The sequence below is a fragment of the Barbus barbus genome, assembly GCF_936440315.1.
Source record: "Barbus barbus genome assembly, chromosome: 27".
Taxonomy (NCBI): domain Eukaryota; kingdom Metazoa; phylum Chordata; class Actinopteri; order Cypriniformes; family Cyprinidae; genus Barbus; species Barbus barbus.
This window is the reverse complement of record NC_136755.1, coordinates 21,300,081-21,320,270: the sequence shown is the minus strand read 5'-3', so window position 1 is coordinate 21,320,270 and position 20,190 is coordinate 21,300,081. Positions and strand designations below refer to the sequence as shown.

At 37.0% G+C, this 20,190-nt stretch overlaps 2 protein-coding genes across 4 annotated transcripts; one reads left to right on the top strand and one right to left on the bottom strand.

Annotated features, from left to right (window-relative positions):
* Positions 1-243: 243 nt before the first annotated feature.
* Positions 244-4,589, bottom strand: fbxl6 (F-box and leucine-rich repeat protein 6). Of its 2 annotated transcripts, XM_079381505.1 has the most exons (10): positions 4,522-4,587; positions 3,742-4,299; positions 3,087-3,245; positions 2,884-2,947; positions 2,670-2,801; positions 2,179-2,286; positions 1,902-2,015; positions 1,305-1,536; positions 862-1,102; positions 244-713 (listed from the first exon to the last, which is right to left on the bottom strand). In XM_079381505.1, exons 2-10 carry the CDS (start codon positions 4,275-4,277, stop codon positions 584-586), a joined length of 1,716 nt encoding a protein of 571 aa, XP_079237631.1. In that variant the 5' UTR covers positions 4,278-4,299; positions 4,522-4,587; the 3' UTR covers positions 244-583. The 2 variants fall into 2 exon arrangements, with proteins under 2 accessions (XP_079237631.1, XP_079237630.1); XM_079381504.1 differs by having other exon boundaries at positions 3,742-4,589.
* A 5,865-nt stretch (positions 4,590-10,454) lies between these two features.
* Positions 10,455-19,946, top strand: LOC306846972 (solute carrier family 52, riboflavin transporter, member 2-like). Of its 2 annotated transcripts, XM_079380701.1 has the most exons (5): positions 10,462-10,773; positions 15,840-15,977; positions 16,086-16,938; positions 17,268-17,391; positions 18,254-19,946. In XM_079380701.1, exons 2-5 carry the CDS (start codon positions 15,908-15,910, stop codon positions 18,416-18,418), a joined length of 1,212 nt encoding a protein of 403 aa, XP_079236827.1. In that variant the 5' UTR covers positions 10,462-10,773; positions 15,840-15,907; the 3' UTR covers positions 18,419-19,946. The 2 variants fall into 2 exon arrangements, with proteins under 2 accessions (XP_079236826.1, XP_079236827.1); XM_079380700.1 differs by lacking the exons at positions 15,840-15,977; positions 16,086-16,938; positions 17,268-17,391; positions 18,254-19,946 and adding exons at positions 11,842-11,959; positions 12,066-14,982 and having other exon boundaries at positions 10,455-10,773.
* Positions 19,947-20,190: the final 244 nt, after the last annotated feature.

Sequence of the window (20,190 nt, the reverse complement as noted above, 5' to 3'; positions counted from 1 at the left end):
ATCACTTCTGTTTCCACTTATGCCAAATACAAATCTGTAAATGTATATCAGTTAACATTCATTTTCAGTGTGCATTGCTTACGTTCTAATACATACATTTTTAAACTGAAATTTAGAAGCATCAGTAAAAGCGCAAATGCTATTTGTTAAAAAAATGTAGTGTACTGTTAAACTTTGTATTTTATCTTTCTAACACATGCTCTCTTGCTATGCTTTCAAAACAATTCAAATAAATACAAAATTGTAATTTGTTAGTTTATTTAATTTTCAAGTCAGTAATCGCTTTCATTCTAAATAATCTGTTTTGTTAAATAATGCTTTACATTGTGATAGTCATGACATCAAACTTTTATTGCATACCAGCACATGAACATGAGAAAAATGGTTGCAGATTAGAGTAGTAAAGATAAACAAGTATTTTCGTGAAAAGAAAAAAAAAAAAGTTGCAAATCTGACATAAATTGAAAAAGTGGCCTTATCTTTATATACACATCCCAGAGAGACACAGAGAGTGAGAAATTACATTTAGTACACTTTAAAAATAACTGAATTTAACATCAGAGTTCCAGCAATATACACATGTTCAGTCTAATTTGTCCAGTAGTAGCTGAATGTCTTCTCGACCATGATATACTCGTTTGAGTCCTCTGGGCAGATACCGACAAGAAGACAGATTCAAGTACTTCAGTGCTGGTGACTGGCTTATTAGTAACCTGTGAAACATTAAAAATGGTATAAGAACATCTTAACTGTCTACTGAAAATTAAGAAAATACCTGCACTCTCTATTAATGTGTATTTATAAACACATAAAAAAATATTTTGGCAGGTACTACATGTATGTGTACAGCGACATCATTACCTGAGTGCAGATGAAGTGATTTTAGTGCCACTGAGGTTCAGGGAGCGAAACAAATTGACTCCAGCACCATGTGCAAGATATCCCATGGCAATCTCCATGTCTTCTTCAGAAAATGGCTGGTTGGCCAAATCAAGCTCCCTGAGGGTGCTGCTCCATTTGTGGGCAAGCATGTGCATGCCTTTCTTGGATGCTACCATGGTATTGCTGTTGAAGTACAGCCCCCAATACAGACACTCCAGTCCTAAACAAGACAAGACAGCAAATTATGAGAAAAAGCAGCTTATTGTATGATCAGATCTTTCCACACTCTAAACTGTAAAATGAGGGGAAGTCCATCAAACCATGTGATGTTCATATATGTGTGTGTGGTTTACATTACATTTTCACTAATGTGTGAGGCACATCAGTGTTTACTTTCTTCTTATTTCAAAATCAAGACTTACTCTCACAAGGTAGAGCATAGAGGCCAGTGGCTGTGATGCGGGAGCCGCCACGTAGGTCCAGCACACGCAGGTGGGGGGAGCCATGGAGCACATTGTTAAGGTCACTGTTGGTCATGAAAGAGTGAGAGGAAGTGGCAATGCACAGCTCCTCTAGCATGGGAAAACCAGAAGTTGAACTGGGTGTGTTGCGGATCATTTTAGGAACTGGAGTGACATTCATCAACCTAAAAGTCTAAATTGCAAAATAATTTAAAAGAAAAGAAAAAAATAGGATTGTAATACTTTATATTTGTAGTAATTTTTTTTATAAATTCTCATTCTGGATCATGTCACCATTAATAAGAGGAGTGTATATGTTATAGAATATTTAATATATAAAATATTTTTTAGAATTTCAAATAGCAACTGTGCACTCAACTGAAAAGTGACAGCTATGCAATCACTGAACGGGTTTTTTCTTGGTCCTAAGTCGTTTTTAATTAATGATATGTCCAATTAATTAATGAAACTAAGGCATATTCAATTTAAAAATATATATAAGGAGTGATAATAGATTTGGTTTGTGTACGTGATGATCAAAGCACATTAGGTTAATACCTGAAGTTTAGGGCATCCAATCTGCAAAGCCTGAATACAGATGGGAAGCTGGCAGTATCCTCCATCTAATTTAGTATTGATCTCCAGCAGCATGAGCTCAGGACAGCAACCTTTCTTTAATTTCAGAGACATTTGCATCATCAGAAACAGACAAAGTTTACAAATTCACATACTTTTATATAATAAAGACAGTTTATAACATTTAAAAATGTATATCATCTTTAAATGACAGAGGAAGTAAACATATTAAAAGTAAATAGTAAAAATATCAACTTACAGACAAAGCACTGAGTAGTTTGTCACTCTTGGTGCTGTGTGTGAAGTAAATTTTCTTTATTTGGTTGCCGTATGCCTCAAGGAAGGACACCAGACCATCAACATTAAACTATATTAAAAAAATAAATAAAATAACAATATAAAATACTTTACATTCTTAAAGGAAAAGTTGACATTAAAAAGAAAATGCAGTCATCATTTACTTCTCATGCCATTCCAATAACCCTTTGACTGTGACCCCCGTGGTTTTAATATATGTGACTATATACTGACTATACTGGTCACTGTTTTCCATGCACCGTGAACTGAATCTTTTCAACAAACCCACAAAAATATCAAAAAGTAAATAATATGTCCTAAATTTCTTCTTTTCTGTTCCACAGAAGAAAGTAAGCCATACAAGGTTTGGAATGAAATAAGGGTGAATAAAACTGAATTTTCATTTTTAGGTAACGGTCCCTTCAAATCTAAACAAACAGTTTACATACAAACCTCTGAGTGTTGCAAATTTATATTCTCTAATGATCGACATTGAGCGCCAAGGTTTTGGAAGGCTGTTTCTGTCATTCCCGTGCAATAAGACAGCTTGAGAGAATGAAGATTGGTGCATGATTGTGAAACTTTCTAGAAAAACAGAGCACAGAGATTATCAGAAACAGATTCAGATAGCAGTCACAAAATTTCACAGCAGATGGATTATTATTACCTGAATCATATAATCAACATGTTTTTTCCAGTGGCAAAGGGAGAACTCTCTCAACTGAGACAATCTGCAAGAAACAGACGTAACAAAACTTAGCTGTTTTGCATAGATGGGGCTTTGCTATGCATTATCTCACATTGAAAAGATTAATAAATCTTCCAATTCTTCCAGTTAAAAAAATATTTTTGTTTGGTTCAACCACTGACCTGTTTTCAGCTAGCCAGTCTATAGTGTTCCTAATCTTCTGTTCTGTCCCAGGTAATTGACTCTTTCCGGGTTCAATCCAGCAGTAGCCAACAGACACACTACGCCACAGGATCGGAGAGGATGCAGCTCCATTCCATAGATGGCAAACTCTGCCAACCCTTTAGAGACAGTAAACAAATGAACTATAAACAAAGCAAATATGTGTCCCTGGACCACAAAACCAGTCATAAGTAGCTCGGGTATATTTGTAGCAATAGCCAACAATACATAGTATGGGTCAAAATTATAGATTTTTATGCCAAAAATCAATAGAATATTAAGTAAAGATAATTTTCCATGAAGATATTTTGTACATTTCCTACCGTAAATATATCAAAACTTAATTTTTGTTTAGTAATATGCATGGCAAAGAACTTAATTTGGACAACTTTTTCGAAAATCAAGGCGATTTTCTCACACCCTCAGATTCCAGATTTTCAAATAGTTGTATCTCAGCCAAATATTGTCCGATCCTAACAAACCATACATCATTATGTATAAATCTCAATCTAAAATAATTGACCATGACTGGTTTTGAGGTCCAGGGTCACATATAGTGTCTGTAGCAAGGTTGGACAGAAACTGAATATCACAAATACAGAGTACAAGGCTCACCTGCACAGAAAAGGTACAGCTCCATCCTGGAGAACTGCAAACTGAAAGATTTTCACCAGGACCTCTATTGGCAAACTTTGACCCCAGCTGTCAAAGCGATCAGCATTAACACTCTCCAAATCAACATTTTTATCAGTAGCTTGCTCTGTGACTTTGGGGATTTTCGCTTTTACTGGTGCGTTTTTCGTTTTTTTAGCAGAGGTTTTACTCTTGCTTTTTGAGTTTACCTTCTTTTTCTTACATCTCTTCCGCTTGGGCTTCCATATGCTGTCACTACTGTTTATATTTGATATAATCAAAAGCATATCCTCTCCCTCCTGGATGGTGTAATTTGGTCTTATAGTTCGTTTTACAGATTTTTTCTTTTTCTTTTTGCTTTTGTCATTCGTAACGGAATCCGCTTTTCTTTTCAAAAGTCTTTTTCCTCTTGCAGGTGAAGACTGGGATGTCCCAGCTGTGCTGGATTGAGTGGTTGACATCTCTGCAGAAGAAGCCTGGAGAGACTCGGGCTCTGTGTTTGAGTTGGATACCTCCATTACTGTGCTTTAGTGTTGGTCCCTAAAAATCGGAATAAAAAAAAAAGAGACTGTAAACAAAATATATAAAATTGGCAAAAGCACGACTTAGCATACTGAAAAATTAGATTCTCTTAATGCATTGCTTCAGACAGATTCCGTAGCAGTTTGTCGGGTCTTTGATAAAAATCTGGACAATCGCGCAAATCAATTTAGCGTTTGTAGCACCATTACTAAAACATAATTACACGACGGTTCTTCTTACTCCTTTGTTGTTGCTATACGAGCGCCATGTTTGCGCTTTCTTTGGTCAGCAAATGTCGTCATATCCGCTTTCGTGCACAGCGAGAGATCCAGCCTACCCATTCTTGTTTGAGAATTTAAATTTTTGCAAAATATTTTTTTAGTTACATTTCTTCATTCAGAAGATGCTTTTATGCAAAGTAACTAATATTAAGGAGGCAATAACACAAGAGCACACAGTACAGAGGGGCATTGCACAAAAGCAAGGGATTAAGCTGGGATTTTCCAGTTATCCTGGGGGCTGTTTCATAAAACTAGTTTACCAGCGCAGGTTTATTTCAGTAATTCTGATTTATTTTCACTTGATTTGGTTTCTGAAAGCAAAATTGCCATAGCTCAAGCTCAGTCACTGTGGCAATTTATGCTGGGAAACTAACCTGGTAAGGAGCAGGCTAACGTTAACTGTCCAACAACAAATCTTTTAGCAGAATGTATATTTTACTCAGAATTATTGCGCTATTCTGTGTAGCGCTCAGCAGCGCTCGTTCTGTCTCGCGCAAGCCTCGCCCACTCCTGACAGCAAAATTGATATATTTGCATGACTTTCTAACAAATATACCTGTGACTTGTCAGTTATGCACTGAGGAAAACACAATGTCTCAAATGCATTAAACAGCACAAATATTCGCTGTTTGCGATGGTGGATCGATTCGATCCATGATCGACATTAAAGTGCATATTGCAGGTTAAAAAAAAAATCAAATGAATATATAACCCTGTATGAAAATACCACATGAACCGTTAATGCGGGATTTTAAAATGTTTTACAAGACGCGAGGGCACAAATTTAGATAAAAAAGTGACGCTTTCCTGGACAGTTCTCAAAAATCGCTTTTTTTCAACATCGCGTCATATTACGTCACATAAGGGAGTTGTGTGCCGCACTCTGCTTTGAGCGCGCAAGTCAGTGTGTTTTCGGTAGTTATTTTTATTTCAATTTGACATTGTCATGGTAAATTATTGTGTAAAATTGGTAAACTCCAGCCTGTCAGGACATCGATTCCACAGGTTTCCTAACAAGAACTAGTGCGGTATCTTCCGGGCCTCTGTGCCTTAGTGCAGCTGAAGAGACTGGACTTTACTAATGCATCTGCTTCAAACACCGCGGTGGTGTGTGATGGAGGCCAAGTGGAAAAGCATGGTCAGCAGTGAATGTGATCTAAACTTGTGTTTGCTTCTCCCAGCATATTTGAGAGAGGAATACTGCAGGTCACCACAGGCACCACGATCCGAAATCGCCCCCTACACCCTCAGATCTGGTGCATTATTTGAGGGGAAACTACAGTGGATGTTCTCGATTGCACTCATTCAATCCCACAATGCAGCGCAAAAACGAGTGTACAACCGATGTACACTCAACGGCTAGAGAATCCCCAGAATGCACTGCGAGACTCTCGCCAAATGAATTCCCGCGTCTCACCCATAGGTCTCACCAGAAGATGACGCCCGCAGCTGAATCATCCATTCATTCATTATAGAAGCGCTCGTCCACGGCGTAATACAACAAAGCAGAGCCGGCCCAAGGCATAAGCGAACTAAGCGTCTGCTTAGGGCCCCGTGGCCACCAGAGGGCCCCAAAGAGTAGTCTACATTAAAAATGACCGTTTATTTTATCTTATATTCGTGATATATGTCAGTGGACAGTGGTAATTATACAAAAGTGAAATATTAAATAATTAAATATTATATGCATATCATTTGATTATTTCCATAGCGACGTGTCATGCAGGCAGAATAATGAGCATTTGATAATATGCGCGGACGCTGCCATGTGGATCTGTCAGATTAACATCACGTAAATTCACCTATTTCTCCCGAAATACATGAAAGTATGTGGTCAGTCAGCTGGGAGAAAAACAGAGTAAACGTTATGGTAAATGTGTAGCCTATTTGATAGGAATAAACCATGTCGTCCATTAATTGAAAGGATTATTATTGCCGCTTTCCATAGAAATCATCGTGTTGCCTATAACCTATAACAAACTAAATGTCTTTTTTTTTATTTTTTTTACTTAACTGAAGTGTATTTAAATGTCTGAAACCTAAAATAAACTGTATTTAGTTGAAAACACTGAACAGTTATGAAATATGAAAAGCACAGAGCACGTCTTTCTTTTTATTTTTTTCGGAGCTCGTCTTTCTCTGGTTCAAAGGGTTAAAATCAATGGTGTTTTGCGGGTGGAGGGGGACAAATTCAACATGGGGGTTTTGTGCCACAAATCAGAGGTGCGTTTCTCAAAACCATTGTTAGCTAACTATGGTCCTTATTTCCACTGAACTCTATTTGTAACGACAGAACTTGCGACCATAGTTGCTTTTTGGAAATGCACCCCTGGTCAGATCAGTAAAAATTGCCATAACTTTCCTGGGTATATATTTTTGTAATAAAAATAAGCTTCTCCTCAGCCAACATTTTGCGTCTTTGCTATTATATTCCAATATCATTATGTCTCAATTAGCTAGATAAATTATGAGTTGTTGTTTTATATAGATGCTCACTGTTGTGTTTAATATTTATTATAAAAAGTATGACTTGTAATAAAAGTACAACTTCGATTAATATTTATGTTGTTAAAATAACATTCTGTTCTGTAAATCCATTGTCTGCTGGTTTATTTAGCTACTTTTCAACACATTAATTATGCCACTTAATACTTTAACCCCCGGTTTCTTGTTTCACAGACAAGGCTTAAAGGATTAGTTCACTTTAAAAAAAACTTTTGCTGATAATTTACTCACCCCCATGTCATCCAAGATGTCCATGTCTTTCTTTCTTCAGTCGAAAAGAAATTAAGGTTTTTGATGAAAACATTTCTCCATATAATGGACTTCAATGGGACCCAAACGGTTCAAGGTCCAAATGACAGTTTCAGTGCAGCTTCAAAGGGCTTTAAACAATACCAGACGATGAATAAGGGTCTTATCTAGCGAAACGATCGGTCATTTCAAAAATAAATTAAAAAGTTTAAGTTTTAGAAGCACAAATGCTCGCCTTGCTCTGTTCTGTGATGCGCGTTCGTGACGTCACGAACGCCTGACCACTGTTGTAAGTTTGCAACTGTTGCAACTGTTATTCAAAACCACAGAAAAGTAAAAACATGCAGGCAGACAATGGTATGATGTAAGCAACACAGCTACAACAAACAAAACTGATAATGGGTGTGTTAGATTTATAGTGTGTGAATAATCAAGCTTTGACAATAAACAGTCATATCGGCGGCACCGAGGGGCCCCCAAATAAAATTCTGCTTAGGGCCCCATAAAGGCTTGGGCCGGCCATGCAACAAAGGTACAAAGTTGTAAATGAACTATTAGGGTTTATACATAATTTCCGTGACAGAGTTCAAGATATATCCTTCAATCTTACTATTGGAGCTGCCCGTTTCAAATGATTATTAAACAGGAAGCAAACTATGTAAAAGCGGCAGTCCTTCCAGTGCACTCAGTGTCCGAATTCACTCACTCGTGTTCATTCACTCCTTCAAGTGAACTGTATGAGTGGACTAATGTAGGGAATAGTGAATGAGGGTACAGGGGGCGATTTCGGATACAGCCATGTCGTTCAAACCAGAAACCGTAGCAAAATGTGGGGCACCGGTGTGAACCTGCACGTGCCCCAGGTACCCTTAGGACCCCGACTTCTTCTTCTTCTTCTTCTTCTTCTTCTTCTTCCGTTTTTTGGCGCGTTGCATTCATTGTGCATATCACCACCTACCTTTGCTGTTATGCAGTAATGATTTCTTATGATCAGTAGGCTATTTCCCTTTTTTTTTTCTCTCTCTCTCTCTCTCTCTCTCTCTCTCTCACTCTCTTGCCTCTTTCTCACATATCCATCCATATATAGAATTATTGGATGCTCCATCCCATTCCATCTCCCAAAGCCCCACCTGGCGCTGCGTGTTCAGCTCCTCCAGACTGGACCCTAAAATCTGGAATAGACCAAGCATCCTTACTCTATATTAAATCCTTTCACTTAATCCAGTAGTATATATATATATTCTATTAGAATTCTATAACCTACTCTATCTCTATTAAAATCATAACCTAACAAATATTCCAAATCCTTATTTACCTTCCCTCTTTCATTTAAATATGATATCAATTCCATTCTTTCCCATCATACCTAGGACCCCGACTGATCCCACTGCCTAAATAAATACATAAAGATATTAATGTAAAAACGTATGGCTTACTATATAGTGCATAATAGAACAAATTAGTGCATAATGAAACAAATTAAACGTAATTTCTTTCTTGATTAACTGCTAATTAATAAATAAAAGTATTAATATCCTATTAAGTAAAAATAATCGTTAATTAGTTTAATTTATACAATTTAACATTTAACACTTAATTTATAACATAATTAAAAATAATAATAATAATTGTGAACACGTGTAGGATAAGTACAAATTCCTGTATAAAATAAGCTATGCTAGTACATAAGCTAATGAATACAGACATTAATTGTGATTATAACGTAGTTTAAACAGCATTTATTTTACATGATTTTGTAGGAATTGTATTCAGGCACTAAAGAGAGTACCTATTAAAAGTAATTTGAGCCAATGGGATCGCTTGCAGTGAGGGGCTACTGGATTTCGAGGGGGGGGGGGGGCTCTTTGTAAGTGATTCGCTGAAGCAAGGTGAACTAGCATAGCCTTTTTTTTTTTTTTTTATTTCAACAACATTATAACAGAACAAAATAGGCTAACAAATACAACTGTAAATCCTCTCAGACTGAGACATTCATATTATTCATACTATAACAGAGAAATAAACCACCATACCAGATATTAATCCAAATGAAACAAATAAAATAAAATAAATAAAGAATACATTCATGCATCCTTAAGCAACGTAGGGGATCAAACAAAATCACACTTATTAAACAAATCAAATAATTTCTTGGCCTTTTCCTTTCTCATAATTTTTAGGGCCTCTATATACATAGCATAGCCTTTTTAACCAAAAACAATGCATGGAACATGTCCAATCAAAGACTCTTCAGATACACACGTGACTCAACAGGGAAGTCCATGATATAGAGTGGACGCTCCTCAGTTTTATGAAAATTCTTTCTGAATCGGATTCCCCGACTCTCTGTACAATTAAAGAGCTTGCTAGATGGTAATTTAACAATAATTAAAGCGCTATTAGAGTATTTAAAAAACACCAATTTAATTAGACGAATTTAATCGATGTAGTAATTTTAAGAAATGTAGGAAGTAATCTTAGTTTATTTAAATACATTTTTTTATTATTTTTTTTTTTTTATTATTAATTTTTATTTTTTTTCCCCTCCTTCTCTCTGTGCGTGGATTATTTAGTTCCTTCTATGGCTGTGTCCAAATTCAGGGTCTGCATCCTTCGGAGTACTCATTTGAAGGATTTTACGTCACAGCGCCGCGACGAAGGCTGTCCAAATTTGTAGGATCCTTCAAATGCGGCCCACAAATACGTCCTCCTTTTCCCCGAATTGGAAGGATGGGTGTGGTGGATCCTTTCCCGTCCTACCTATCCCATAATTCTTTTCGGCAGAGCGTAATGGCGGACGAAGCGAGCGGTAGCGGAGTGGGAGAGGAGTTTCTCTGACAAAACAAGCTAAAGTTTATGCTTCGGCTCAATGAATTTGTAGGAGAAATTAGTAGAATACTTAAAAACAAATAAAAATAGGCTATAATGGCTTACCTGGATGTGACTGTCTTGTAGTCTGATATAAAAAACTCTCCGGCAACGAGCAAAGAAAGTATTTAATTTATTTAATTGCTTTATTTCTTCCAAAAGAATTAAAATGAGGAGAATAACTCTTTGTTTGTCCATTTTCCCGCTTCTTGCTTGGCGCTGTCACGGTTGCTAGGCGACAGGATATGAGCAACGGGTAAGGGAGGGAACTGAAAGAAGGGTAGGCTGTCCAAATTCACAAACACCGACGTCCGGAGGATCCCTCCTCCTTCAACCGGGTAGGAAGGATCCTAAGGAGGATGCAGACCCTGAATTTGGACACAGCCTATATCACTGCCTCACACTCCACCCCAGTTGGTGGCGGAAATGCACCAAAGCTGGTTTGCCAACCGCCATTATAAGTTCAAAGAAGAAGAAGAAGAAGAAGACTCTCTGTACACACTGCAAAGAGTCCTAAGAGAGAAACACGCTGCAGAGCACACCTATATCTACTACAAAGCAAATTATACTACAGCCGAACAATAAGTCGGTGAGTAAGTTACATTTCGAGATTTCGCACTTAAACATTACCGTTGATGTAAATACACGTACGTGCTTATTTAAGTTTTAAACATGTTTGCTACATAACTGTGTTTAAACGTCTTATCAATGGCAATCTCCCACAGTAATAGCAATCAAACACAAGACAGCATGTTTTAAAACTTCACATTGACGCATCCTCGCGGTCTATAAGAATGAAAACCTATGTTTACAGCCGTAGTACTTGGGATTTTTTCAGACGGTAAAACCAAAACAAGCAAAATGGATATTTAGTCAATAATAGTTAATGTAATCGCAGGAAGTCGATAATACAGCACCTTTCTTACAAAATCAGCCGCGTGCGCAAATGAGGCGTGAACATTTAGTTCCCTGATTCTCCAGGATAACTAATAAATAACTTGCCCAGTTAACAGAATATGTGACCTTGATTTATGTTAGTAAAGCTAGCAGTGATGCAACTGACCATTTGCACCATTCTTTCAGTGTTATTTTTATCCCATGAATTATATTCATTCAGTTTATTGTAGTAATAATAACAAGTAATAACACTTATATAATTCATAACCCAATACCATTACTGTTAATATTATCACGACTGTAAAATTAAGGTGATTAATTCATATGGGATGTCCCATATTATGTATAAAGTGTATGAAATGTGTCATTGTAATGACAGCATTGGCTAATACCAAGCTACAGTTGTATATTAAATTATAGTATTTACTATTTATATTTATAATTGATTGTTATATTTTGCCATAAACTTACCATGGTGTATTTTTAAGGAAACAAACTTAATGTAATATACCAAGGGATGTGTCTTGTAAATCTAAAGATGGAAAAAGCAGAAGATGAGTGATTAATTTTTAAGTTGAAAATGACTATAAACCTGTAATACCAATAGGAAAAATACAAGTCTCAGGCAGGGACACCTGTTGTAACATGATAAAAAAAAAGTAACCTAAAGGATATTCTTTGTTGCACGGTTAAGATCAGCTTTGGACTATCATTCTCTGGTCGTTATTACTAAAACATTTATCTGGCCTTTATTTGGAAGCATGCTCCACCAGATGGTTTAAAAAAACAAGCCACGCCACTTTGATGTTCAACAATGGAAGACCTGCAAGACTTTGGTTCCTCTAGTGCGAGTGCTAAGACCATTGCTGCTGAGCTCAGTGAGTACTACTTTTTGATTTGTATTCGATGACTTACTATAAAAAAAAACAACTTTTTTAAAAGTAGCCTATCTGCTTATTTACATTTGAAAACTACGTCTTGCAGAGGATGATTTTTACTCCAAGCTTGTTGACGACTTCCTTGGTGCTCATTACGGAGAGCTGTTGGAGCTGGATGAAAAGCCCTGGAAAATCCGCATGTTGGTTCAGATTGGACTGATGAGAGAGGAGCAAGACATTTCATGGGTTGATTTAATTCAGTGGCTCCAAAAGATTGTCCCAATGTTTCAGTCGGCTGATTTCCGAAGCTTGATTGAGAGAAACACCACGACAGCTTTGAGCTTAACTGGAGATGCCATGCAGAAGTTTCTTGAGTCAGATGTAAATTTTGAATTTGTTGGACCTATATGTGATAGTATCGGAATCGGGAGAAGAGATTTACTTGAAATGTCTGACTTTTCTGATCGTGCAAAATTAACTGCTCTCACAAACGGTCTCATTCTCGAATTGACAAATTTTATTTCACGAGAGAAATTAGACCCGGTTGTCTTGGTGTCCTGGATTCGTAACTTTGAGCCTTTATTTTGTAGTGATGGCAAGATCCAAAGAGCCTATAGGCTCCTACGGTCAAGTCTCAAGAATTTCAGATTACAGTACCGCAACAATCAGAGGAGCCGAAAGAGGAGCCGCGGATTTCTGGATGAGTTTCTTCAGAGTCCATTTGATCTTGCTCCTGAAGCTGATGCTGATGATATTGAATACAGGAGGGTGGCAATGATCAAAGCACATCTGAGGAAGAAACGCCGCATTTCCGGGCATAAACCTACCTCTTCGCTCAAGGAGGAAGATGAATCCTTCCGTATTTCGCCGACAGACGTGACAGTGAAAACTCATCATGAACCCAAGCAAATGCCCCATGTATTCAGTGTTAAAAGGGAACAGGGATCACAGAGCCATCAAACACCAATACAGTCAGTGAAGTATGTGGAAGAAGTCCCAAGAACCGACACAGGCGACAATGTAACACTTCTTGATATCTCTGTGCTGTCTTGGCAAAAGATTGCAGACATGAATGGAGGAAAGAACGAAGCTGCTAAGGTGGTTTCACTGGATCTGCTTCAAAACCACTTCTCTGCAATGCTAAAGGAAGATGCTAACCTAAGAACCCTTGATGACAAAGTCAAAGGAAGCACCCATCCACTAGTGCCACCGTTGAATTTCCTGCGTTACATCTGCCAGTTCCTTTTTGAACTCATTGATGTAATTGAACAGCAAATGATGTCATTTGAAAAAGATATTGTGAACACCACGGGCGAGAAACTCGGACGTGACAAGCACCCCAGATTTCAGAGTTTTGTCAACTTCGATGAGAGCGCAGTGACCCGTTACATTCACATGGCTTCGGAAATGTTATGTCCAAGCGAGGAGACCAACCCAAATTACCGCAGGCACTGGCTTGCTTTTTGCCTTGAAAGAAAAAACCCTTCCAAACTGCCTATTTATAGGTCAAATCGTATCATTAACTACTTTGAAGCAGCCACTGGACTCATTCACCATCATGAAGATGTTGCTCTCTTTGTATCTGACCTGCAGCTTCTGAATGACGACTCGAATATCCTGTTGGAGAGCATCAATGCTGATGCAAACGACGAGACTTTGCAAGCATTGGTCTGTGTGGTTGCTGTTGTCTACCTTAAAGTCTTGGGACCCATTTGGCAGCTTCTGAAGAGCGATGGAGAATATCCTCTTTTCAGTAGATACATCCTGTGCCTGTACGAAAAGCTCTTGGAATGGTCGCAAGATGCAAGTTGCCTTTTGCAACCAGAAGCCTTTGTGAATGTATTCTTACAGGTTCCAATGCAAGAGGGGACTTTCAAAGGAGTGTTCAGATTTTGCCGTGATAATGCAGAGAACCAGTTCGGTACTCTGATAAAAGCTTGCTTACAGAGGATGATGAAAGCCCTCGCAGCTGTACTAGAGGAAAATCTTAAAGATTTCTTACCTGGCGGCGGGCACTGCAAAGATATTCCTTCGGATATTGCCGTTCAAATGGCGAACTGCACATTTTCACAGCTGATGGGCGAGTACCCCTTTGGTCATGCATACCCTTATGAGAATAACAGGCCTGATAAAACTATTGGTCGGACCGAGGGTTCAGTTTCAGAAAATACAGAACAAGAACCTGCTTCCCGAGAGACAACAGATGAAGCTACATCAGCAGCGGTCACTTTGTCACCTGCCAAAACTATTCAAAAACGCTACTCCATCTTTGACGGAGCAAATCTAAATGCCGCAAAAAAAATAAAGGTGTCTAGACTAAAGCAAAAAGCTCAGGATCATATTTATAGGAAAATGATTGTGGGAGCAGTTTCAAAATATGGTGGCCCATGTAAAAGCAAGCAAGACGTTGAACGATTGCTCACAAAACTAGAAGGGGCAAGCCATGCGCATATACGTGAGGTCATTCGCTGTGAGCTGAACTACCAAAAGAGCATCTTGGGTTCCAGAGACAAAAAGCTAACTCACATAGGGTTCTCTTTGAATGACATGGTTTCTACACTGAAGGACGTCCTGCCAAATGAGAGAGTTATAGTTACATCACCAACTGAGAATGTGCTTGATCACACTGAGATTCAAGAGACCCCGATTAAAACCTCATCCCTAGACCGCCAAAGCACAGCCACTGATCGGCAAACTCAGCAAAAGCGTAGTATTGATATAAAGAAAACAAATGTTTTTGGCCCTTGTTACAGGGAGAACTTTGAGTTTCTCTGATTGTATTTTAACCTGATAAAAATGTTGAATACATGCTACTTGCATTAGTTTCTTTTTTGTATTCACATGGTAAAAAAAATCTTTGTTTTCAGATGATCTGTTACTAACAAGCTCGCTCTTTTACTGGAATACTAGACATTATTAGTATGAAAACAGTTAATTGTTTTTTTTTATATTGTTTTTTTTTTATATATAGAAGTTGCATTACAAAATAAAAATGTTTGTAGCAAAATACTTGTCCTGACTTTAAAAAAAAAAAAATTCTACTACTACCAATAATAATGATAATAAAAATTATTATTATTATTATTGGTAATCTACTACATTATTTGTATTTAGCATACTGCATAGTATAAATAGTATGTGTATATATATATATATATTATACAAATGTTCTGAATTACTATGAAATGTATGTTTTGATTAAAAAAAGAATGCATTTCATTTGAGAAAAAGTGCAGTAAAGCATTTATAATGTTATAAGTGTAAAGTTGTGTATTTTAAATAAATTATGGTATTTAAATTTTCTGTTCATTAAAGAATCCTCCACTTTAAGCAATTAAAATGTGACTGACTTTAGATTCATCCATCCATACTGTTTTTATTATAATTTACCATACAATATTTTTTTTCTTTTCATTTTACCCTTTTTAACCCGAGTTACATGTGCCTTTTTCTTTATAACATTTCAAAAGGCCTGCAGCATATTCTATTACTATTCTGGTACTATTCATTTAAGCAGGGCAATTTTTTTAATTTAATTAATTAAAAAGAAATCATTATACATACGTAATCATATATTTAGCAGATTTTTGTTTTATATTTTAAATGTACATTTGCTATATACTGTATATTCTATATCACTTTGCTGTATATAAGTGAACACTAATAATTTAGCTCTGGCAGTTGAACAAATATTTCAGTGAAACTGAGAAGTCATTAACGTTTATTAGTTTTAATTCAATCCATATCAGATGACACAGTTTAGCATGAGAAAAGCTATTTACTTTGACTATTCTATTCTCTCAAATACAGCCACAAGAAATACATGTATTATGTACAATTAAAAACATGGTTGCTCTAACTTACTTGTGCCATTTCCTAGACATATAAATGGCAGATACATAGTGGAATCATGCCATCTTTACACATGTTCTGGTGGCCCTGTTTGGAATGGGCTCATGGATCTCTGTGAACTCATTATGGGTCGAGTTGCCGGTTGTTGTAGGTGTTCTACCTGAAGGTAAATAGTGTTTTAATAAAACTTCAACATGTGCCACCACAGCTGTACTAGTAGATTCTGTATTTATCCTAATAAATGAAGAACTTAAAACATGTCTTTTCTTTACAGAGTGGAACTTGCCAGCCTATCTTTCAGTGCTGATTGTATTTGGGAATTTGGGTCCAGTGGCTGTTACTTTAACCCACCACTTTGCTCCAGGATGGCTAAATGAACGCTTGGTTATTCACATCATACAAGTGCTAGCGGTGGTTGCAGCTGTGTTTCTTTCTCTCTTTTGGTCCCAGGTGGTCACAGTCGCTGGAGAGCCAAGATCTGTCCCTTTCCTGCTGCTTACTTTTATCCTGTCATTTGTCTGCTGCACTTCCAACGTTACCTTCTTACCCTTCATGTTCCGTTACCCCCCACAATACATCCGGACGTTCTTTGTCGGACAGGGTCTTTGTGCACTCTTTCCCTGTGTGGTCGCCTTGAGTCAGGGTGTAGGGAAACTAGAGTGTGTTGAGACGGCCAACGCCACAGAGCACCGCTATCTCAAAGAAAACTTCCCAGCTCAAAACTACTTCTGGTTCTTGTCTGTGATGCTGGTGATTTCGGCCCTCTGTTTCTTCACTCTAACATACAGAGTGGTCACTCCAACTGTGGCAGAGGAAATTCCAAAAACTGAGCAGGAAACAGCGAAAACGGAGGAAGAGACACACCCTTTACAAAATGGAGGTTCCCCGGTTTCTGAGGAACAAGTTGAAGTTGAAAAACAGGCACCTGTTGTGGCCTTCTGGACGTCACGCAATATATACCTGCTCCTGTTGCTGGGAATATCCAATGCTTTGACCAACGGTGTGCTGCCATCCGTACAGAGTTTCTCCTGTCTGCCTTATGGCACCATGACCTTTCACCTCTCTGTCGTCTTGGGCAACATTGCAAACCCTCTGGCCTGCTTTGTGGCCATGTTTGTCCTACTTAGGTAAGTGAGTTAAAGTTCTCAATGACTATTTCAGTGCTTAGTGGCCCTGTTAATTTAAATCAGGGTTGTCCAGTCCTGTTCCTGGAAGGCCACTGTCCTGGAGAGTTTAGCTCCAACCCTTATTATGCACACCTGAACCAGCTAATCAAGGTTACTAGGCATATTGGAAACTTCCAGGCAGGAGAGTTGAGGCAAGTTGGAGCTAAACTCAGCAGGACAGTGGCCCTGATTTAAATTCTGCTCATGTACAATTTGTCATATCATTGTGTGTTGTAAGTGTTATTAATTTAGTTACATTTTTAGAATTGAAATGGATGGTTTCATTATAGGTCCAGCATTGGTCTTGGTATGATGTCACTGGGAGGCTGTATTTTTGCTGCCTATCTCATGGCCTTGGCTGCGCTGAGTCCCTGTCCACCACTTTTGGGAAGTCAGTCTGGAGTTGCTATAGTGGTTAGTAACAGTATGTCATTATTGAGTGGAAGAGGAACTAAGAACGAATCTCTCAAAATGTTAAAAGTGCTGTTTGCTACACCACTGAACTACCACGTGCAAAAGTGGCGCAACTGTTTAGCCGTTTTGGCTGTTTCATTATCGTATCATCTCTAAAGATTTGTTAAGATGCTTGAAAGATAATTATTGTGAAAAGGGGGTCATTATAGCAATATTTCAAAGAAAAAAAGTCAGTTGGAGTCATCAAATCTTCTTAATTTAATAGTTGTGTACAGTGGAAGTCTATGGGATCTTATACTTCCATTATAAATGCACTAAAATATTTAATATAATTATTATACTTAGTAATATTCACTTTATTATAACATTTATTATTACAACCCGAATTCCGGAAATGTTGGGACGTTTTTATTTTAATAAAATGAAAACTAAAAGAATTATTTTAGTAATTCAATATTTTAATCACAATAGAACATAGATAACATAACAAATGTTTAAACTGAGAAATTTTAAAATTCTATGCACAAAATGAACTTATTTCAAATTTGTTGCCTGCTACAGGTCTCAGAATAGTTATTTATAATGTTTTTTTAAATACTTTCTAGGATAAAAGACATCATGCCACAGATGCTCAATAGCCCTTAAACACTATTTTCCTTTAATGATTTATATTACAAAAATAATGAATGAAAATACGTCGCACGTTCAGTCTCCACACATAGTACACACATCATCTGTAAATACATAGTAAATAAATACAGTATAAAAATAAATCTATTAACTATATGGAGAATATTAGAACCCATTTATTCTCATCAGGTTTAGTTTTTTAACAGAAACCTGTAATTCTTTCTTCATTCAGATCATATCCTGGATCATCTTCACCGGCTTGTTCTCTTACCTGAAGGTTGTAGTTGGGACTCTGCTTCACGAAGCAGGGCATGCAGCTTTGCTTTGGTGTGGAGTCTTCATCCAGGCTGGCTCGCTCATTGGAGCTCTCACAATGTTCCCTTTAGTCAGTGTGTAACAGGTTTTCCAGCGAGCCCAGGACTGCACAGACAACTGCAGTCAATTTTACAGCACTTGATTTTACACTCACCCTATGCCTTTGCAACAGGTATCACTTATAATCTAACATGGAAAAAGATAGTAAACCTGATGCCTTCACAGGACATTTCAAGTTCATGTCAATGCAAAATAAGAGTAACACTTGATCACATTGCTTATCTTTGTTACCCGATGGCACACTGAGGATGTGAAGAATATGTGGTTGATACATTCGAGTCATTTTGAATGTGTGTGTGTGAACACCTTGACCTTGATCTAGATTAAGTGAGAAGTGTTTTCATGCACCAAGACAAGACACCTGTGTTTGGATATCAGAGCAGGTCTGATTTCATAATGGAAAACCTTGGTTTCAGCATGTCGGCAATTGTTCAGACCAGAAATCACAAGTCAGTGATCTATAAAATACACTACTTATACTGTCTGCTTCATCTGTGTAGTATTATACACAGTATTTTGTTTATTCCCAACAGCAAGCTGGTCATTGCTGATGAAAGCAAATCAGGTAAGTTTATATTGTTCCTAACTGAAAAAAAAACTACGCTTTTTATGACTCTAAGATTAAATTGTTTTGACGACCACAAGCAAATATGTGTATCATCACATTCCAATATTTCTGGATTTATATTTAGAATTTTTTTATTTTTAAAATTTTCATGTACATATAGAGTCTAAATTTATTATTGAAAGTGTCTAACCTGTCTTATTTGCCATGTGTGTGCTGCCATGTTTTACTCTTGATTTGGAATATTTTATATTTGAGGCCAGTTAATCTCATTTTACTGCTGTTTTCTTGTGCTTGCTTTGGTGAGTTATCAAAATTTTCTAAATTGTGGTGTTTTTTAACTGCGTTCCTGACATCTCGAATTAAAGCCTTTATTTAAACTCTGTTAATTAACTGCACAGTATATCAACATGCTGTTGATATTTTTTCAGTGAAGATGTGATAAAAATCTTTATATTTAAAATGTATTATATGGCATCATAGAACATGCTGTTTTGAATATGTTCACATGTTCTTATGCACTTCGTATGTGCTGCTGTTATAAGATCTCAGAGCATTTGGAGTAAATGGTTAATTGGACAACAAAGAAATGTGAGTGTGGTTTGAAAACAAAGTTGTGGACCTTATTCTTTTAAATAAACAAATAACCCAAAAAACTGACCTATAAACTATAAAATGTAAAACTACTATTTCACAAGTGTTTTTTTGTTGTTGTTTTTGTTTTTTAACAGTTATCAACAGTTCTGTTAAGTCACTTTTTACTACATTCTTATACAACATAATGGTTATAGTTAAACATTTACTGAAGCTGTGATTGGTCAGTTTAGTAATTCCTACCTGAATGTATGTAAGAAAACAGCTCTCATTGCTTACTGATGTTTTTATCCCCAAAATATGAATGTAAATATTGCATTTTTAGTAAATGTATGATTAATGTCTTTTCTGACTTATATCCTGGCATTATAATAAATGATCTACAAATTACACATTCATTTTTATTTTTTCCTTGATAAAACATCGACAGGTGCCATGGTTGGCTAGAATAGGCACACCCACTCATGCAGAGGATATAAGACATTCCTCTCATTGTACAGGACTTTGTCTCCATATGATCAGCCTCAGATATACTAACATATATCAGTCTTTTTTATTCATTTGTTTTTTTTACTTGTAAATTGAATGCATTTGTCAAATGGTAGTATGTATCATTAGTATGTTTGTTGCTTATG

Bases quoted from the DNA above. Each gene is read 5' to 3' on its own strand.
- fbxl6 (XM_079381504.1), bottom strand. From the start codon at position 4,277: ATGGAGGTATCCAACTCAAACACAGAGCCCGAGTCTCTCCAGGCTTCT. The intron at 3,246-3,741 runs GTGAGCCTTGTA...CTGTCTCTAAAG, and splicing joins GCTGTACCTTTTCTGTGCAG to GGTTGGCAGAGTTTGCCATC. The intron at 2,287-2,669 runs GTTTGTATGTAA...TTTTTAATATAG, and splicing joins TAAATTTGCAACACTCAGAG to TTTAATGTTGATGGTCTGGT.
- LOC306846972 (XM_079380700.1), top strand. From the start codon at position 11,896: ATGGAAGACCTGCAAGACTTTGGTTCCTCTAGTGCGAGTGCTAAGACC. The intron at 11,960-12,065 runs GTGAGTACTACT...TACGTCTTGCAG, and splicing joins GACCATTGCTGCTGAGCTCA to AGGATGATTTTTACTCCAAG.